This window comes from Notolabrus celidotus, chromosome 1 (genome assembly GCF_009762535.1).
Source record: "Notolabrus celidotus isolate fNotCel1 chromosome 1, fNotCel1.pri, whole genome shotgun sequence".
Taxonomy (NCBI): domain Eukaryota; kingdom Metazoa; phylum Chordata; class Actinopteri; order Labriformes; family Labridae; genus Notolabrus; species Notolabrus celidotus.
In genome coordinates, this window is record NC_048272.1 from 41,434,569 (window position 1) to 41,438,368 (window position 3,800).

The 3,800-nt window shown below is 40.5% G+C and overlaps 1 protein-coding gene across 1 annotated transcript; it reads right to left on the reverse strand.

The window, feature by feature from the left end:
* Window positions 1–2,093: 2,093 nt before the first annotated feature.
* On the reverse strand, window positions 2,094–3,800 carry LOC117821945. Its single transcript, XM_034696520.1, has 8 exons — window positions 3,603–3,800; window positions 3,419–3,442; window positions 3,120–3,329; window positions 2,943–3,034; window positions 2,727–2,831; window positions 2,498–2,612; window positions 2,300–2,392; window positions 2,094–2,250 (listed from the first exon to the last, which is right to left on the reverse strand). Exons 1-7 carry the CDS (start codon window positions 3,742–3,744, stop codon window positions 2,307–2,309), a joined length of 774 nt encoding a protein of 257 aa, XP_034552411.1. The 5' UTR covers window positions 3,745–3,800; the 3' UTR covers window positions 2,094–2,250; window positions 2,300–2,306.

Here is a 3,800-nt window from a genome sequence, read left to right on the forward strand (position 1 = left end):
TAGTAGTATGGATGACATCTATAGTAGCAGCAGACCTTTTTTATCAGTACTATATTCATAGTATTACATCTGTGTTATTAATAGTATAGCTAGATGTTTGAAATAATAGCCATTTTTAAACCTGTGTGACATACCTGGAGTAATCTGCATTATATGTTCTGGTTCAATTTTAGAGCCATAGGCAAAGGGTTCCCTTATTGTTTATTAATATTATTTAATTCAACTTCTAATGTAAATTATCTAACATTTATCTGCATTCATTCACAGACTATCTCACTGGAAGACCTCAGCTTTGAGCCAGAGGGGACAACACACTCCTCCAGCTCATCTGAACCTGGGCCTTCAGGAGTGGGCAGAGGATGGGGGAGGGGGAGAGCTAGAGGTAGGGGCAGAGGTGTCGGTGCCCAAGGTGGTGCTAGAGGAAGGGGCCGAGGCCGGGGTCGAGGCAGGGGCAGAGGGAGGACAACTGACTGGAAGACCGTCAGAGAATGACACATCTTCAGGAGGCCAGAACCTCTGCAATGAAGGCAATTTTTAACTTTCTTCCTATATTTCTGAACATACAGAAAAATTATTGCTTTTTGCATACAAGAACAATTTTCTTATATGAATTATTTTCATTTTCAGGATAAAGTGGCGTCCTTGACATCCAACCAAAAGGACCAGCTGCTGGAGAAGGTCATGTTGAGGCTTCCGGGGCTTATTTTTGACCTGCTGGATTTCTTGGAGCCTGATCCAAACCCTGAGACCAACAGCGGAGCACTGCCACACTGGTGTCTTTGCAGTTATTGCAGAGAAATGCCCTCAGACTTGGAGTGGAAATGCTGCAGACAGAGGCCAGAGAACTGCATCAGCAGGTCTGCCTACATGGACCTGTATGTCCTTGATGAAGGAGTTCTGCGCTTGGCCCGCACAGCTTGGAATGACATCTTTACTGTCGATGAAGCCCAGGAGCCAGGCGTGGAACAAAGGCAGTACAGGCACACAGCATACAGACAGTATGTGTTGTGGCAGCATGGACGTTTAGGGGAGGGCAACAGAGTGGTAATTCCTAGCTGCATTGTGTGGAAAATTAGGGATACTTTTCCAGACGCTCAGGGACACTACACTGGGTTTATACCTCGTAGGCTAAATGAAAGTAAACAATAAAGGGTACAACAACTATCTTTGATCTGCTGCTACATGTCAATAAAACTGCACATTGAGTTTCTTTTTTTTATATAGCAATAATTGTATAGTCACATTGACAAAACAAATTGCTATAGAAATATTTATTTTGTATTTATGAGTGAATGAAAATAAAGTTTTTCTTGTCTTTAACAGTCTTTTGTTTAATTTTCAATACACAATATTTACAGTTGACATTTATACACCATGTTCCAGATATGTATACAATATGAACATCAGACTTTTTCCCTATGAATCACACAGGCAGGTTCTGTAAGAGTGAAAGAGAAGATATATAGTGATGGTTAGCAGACGAAGAAAAAGATGCTGACTGATTAAATGTGTCATAACTGATTCTAAAAGTAGGATTGTGCTGTGTGTGATGAACACCAGTTATTATTGTGTGGTCAGTTATACAGCTTTATCAATAACCAAACTATGATACACAGATATGAGATATGTCATACCTAGTGTCTGTCATGTAAATGATCAAAGAAAATTTGCATATGCGTACAAACCTCTCCTCGTGTGATGCGAGCTTGTAGTAGTTCTGCTGTAGGTGGTGGAGGAAACCCAGCAACATGTCCAAGTCTCCTTGGGTCATCAGGTCTCATTGGTCTTGTTTTTGGAAGTCCCTTTCCAGAGTTTAAACGTCTCCCAAGGATTTCTTTCTGAAGTTGAGGGATGTAGCTGTAGTCTTTTTGGACCTTCAGTGTGTGGACGCTCCATGTTTTGGTGGTCTTGTTGTAGCACCTTTTGTTCCTGTCACAATACAGAAATTATAATTCAACATTAGTGTTGAAGAAGACTGATTTTTCCTCCTATGTTTTAAAATTCCACACAAGTACATAGATAATATTTCAGTAATATTGTGAGGTTATGAATGCACGTAATACGGAAACTATATGTATTAATGCCATCACTCACATTTTATTGCCATCAGCGTCCTGAGCTGCAGGCCTGTTGTTGTGGTAGTTGTAGTCAGTTGCTGCTAGAAGGGTGCGTACTGGTGAGCTGAATGAAAAGCGCTTTCCTGCATACATAAGGATGTGATTCTGGAAGGATTCCAGGTCTGATGTTGTGCTGTAAAAACAGAGACAGTTCATCACTCAATGATTTTGTGTTGAATTACAGTTTTATTACTGAAAGTTGGTAAACTTCTTCACATCCTTTAGCCAGCGTTTATCAGGGACGATGGTCACAAGAGCCTGATGTGAGGGAGAGCCTGTGTAAAACATAAAGGTGAACATTGTAGGAGGAAATCATCAGCTCAGTATTTGAGACTTCAGTGTACAGATCGAGAACATGATAATATAGTCTGACAACTTACTTTGCACCATCCATGGCTTATCTCTGGTGTTCTCATCAAGTGGCCCGTGGTCACAGCTCCCAAAAGACCAGCTGTTCTTGTCTCTTACATGGTGGAGGACTCCATGCCACATTATCTGAGGAGACGTCACAGTGAAACACTTAACAAGAGGAACATTGATTCATTGAAAAAAAAAATCTGCTGAATCACTACAGCTGCTTATGTAGTGTACTGTGTCACTAAATCTTACTTTGAATTTCTCCTCTGTTACTGCATGTTTACAGCAGTACCAGAAGTGATTGACAATATGTCTCATCCACTGATGGATCCCTGACTGTAGTTTGACAGAGCCAGCCTAGTAAGACAGACATTGAGAGAATTTTATTTTTAGAAACAAGAGTGTTAGTAAACTGTAATTGTTGATTGTTGTTTGTGTAGTGTGCAATTTGAAAATCTAAAGCCTTACAGCGTGCAATTTTTTGGCCAGGTTCTTTGCTGCGTGCCAGATGTCCAGAGAGTGTGTCAGACCCCAGTCTTTGTATTTTCCTCTTGTTGGATCTGTAAAAGATTTACAGTTGAGTACACAGATTCAAAATTCCTAACATTGGTCACATCAGTTTTTTAGGTGAGGACATGTATTAACCTAGTAAGGCTGAGATCTGTCTGTGAGCATCTGTTACCACTTCTTTAACAGGGATTTCCAGCAGCAGAGCATCCAGTGTTCTGATGAAGCCTTCCTTCTCCATCACCACGGAGTTTCGATTTGTCTCCCTTTTGTCTATGTTTTCAATGTGGATGATGTCTCTGGACTCGAGTTCTATTGTAGTGTATGTGCAATATTGCGCACAGTGCCCTTCACAAAAAAAGTAACACAATCCATTTATGTCATTTTGCCTGAATGAACATTTGACTTAAAGGCTATGGATTACTGTGTATACATACCTGGTGAATCCATCCTGCCATCACCTGGGCACAATGGAAAATGTTTGAAAATCGGTTATTTCATGTACTGTAGAAGCAAAGAGAACTGCCGTAGCTTTACTCAAATATAAACTTATAGGTGTTGATAGTATAGAGACAACCACAATCATTTAAAAAATAATATTTACATTCTGAAAAAACTCACCGAGTACAGTCACACTGTCCTTGTCCTTTAGCAGTGCAAGGACCTCTGCCCGTTTTCCCTTCCAGAAGTTCTTTATGGAGTCCACACAGTATGTGTCCTGGATTGAGTGGAATGTTGTATTGACCACCATTCCAATATTCATGTATTTGAATAGTAGGGCAATCTTTGTGTAGTTGTTTCCAGAGAGAAGGATGTTCG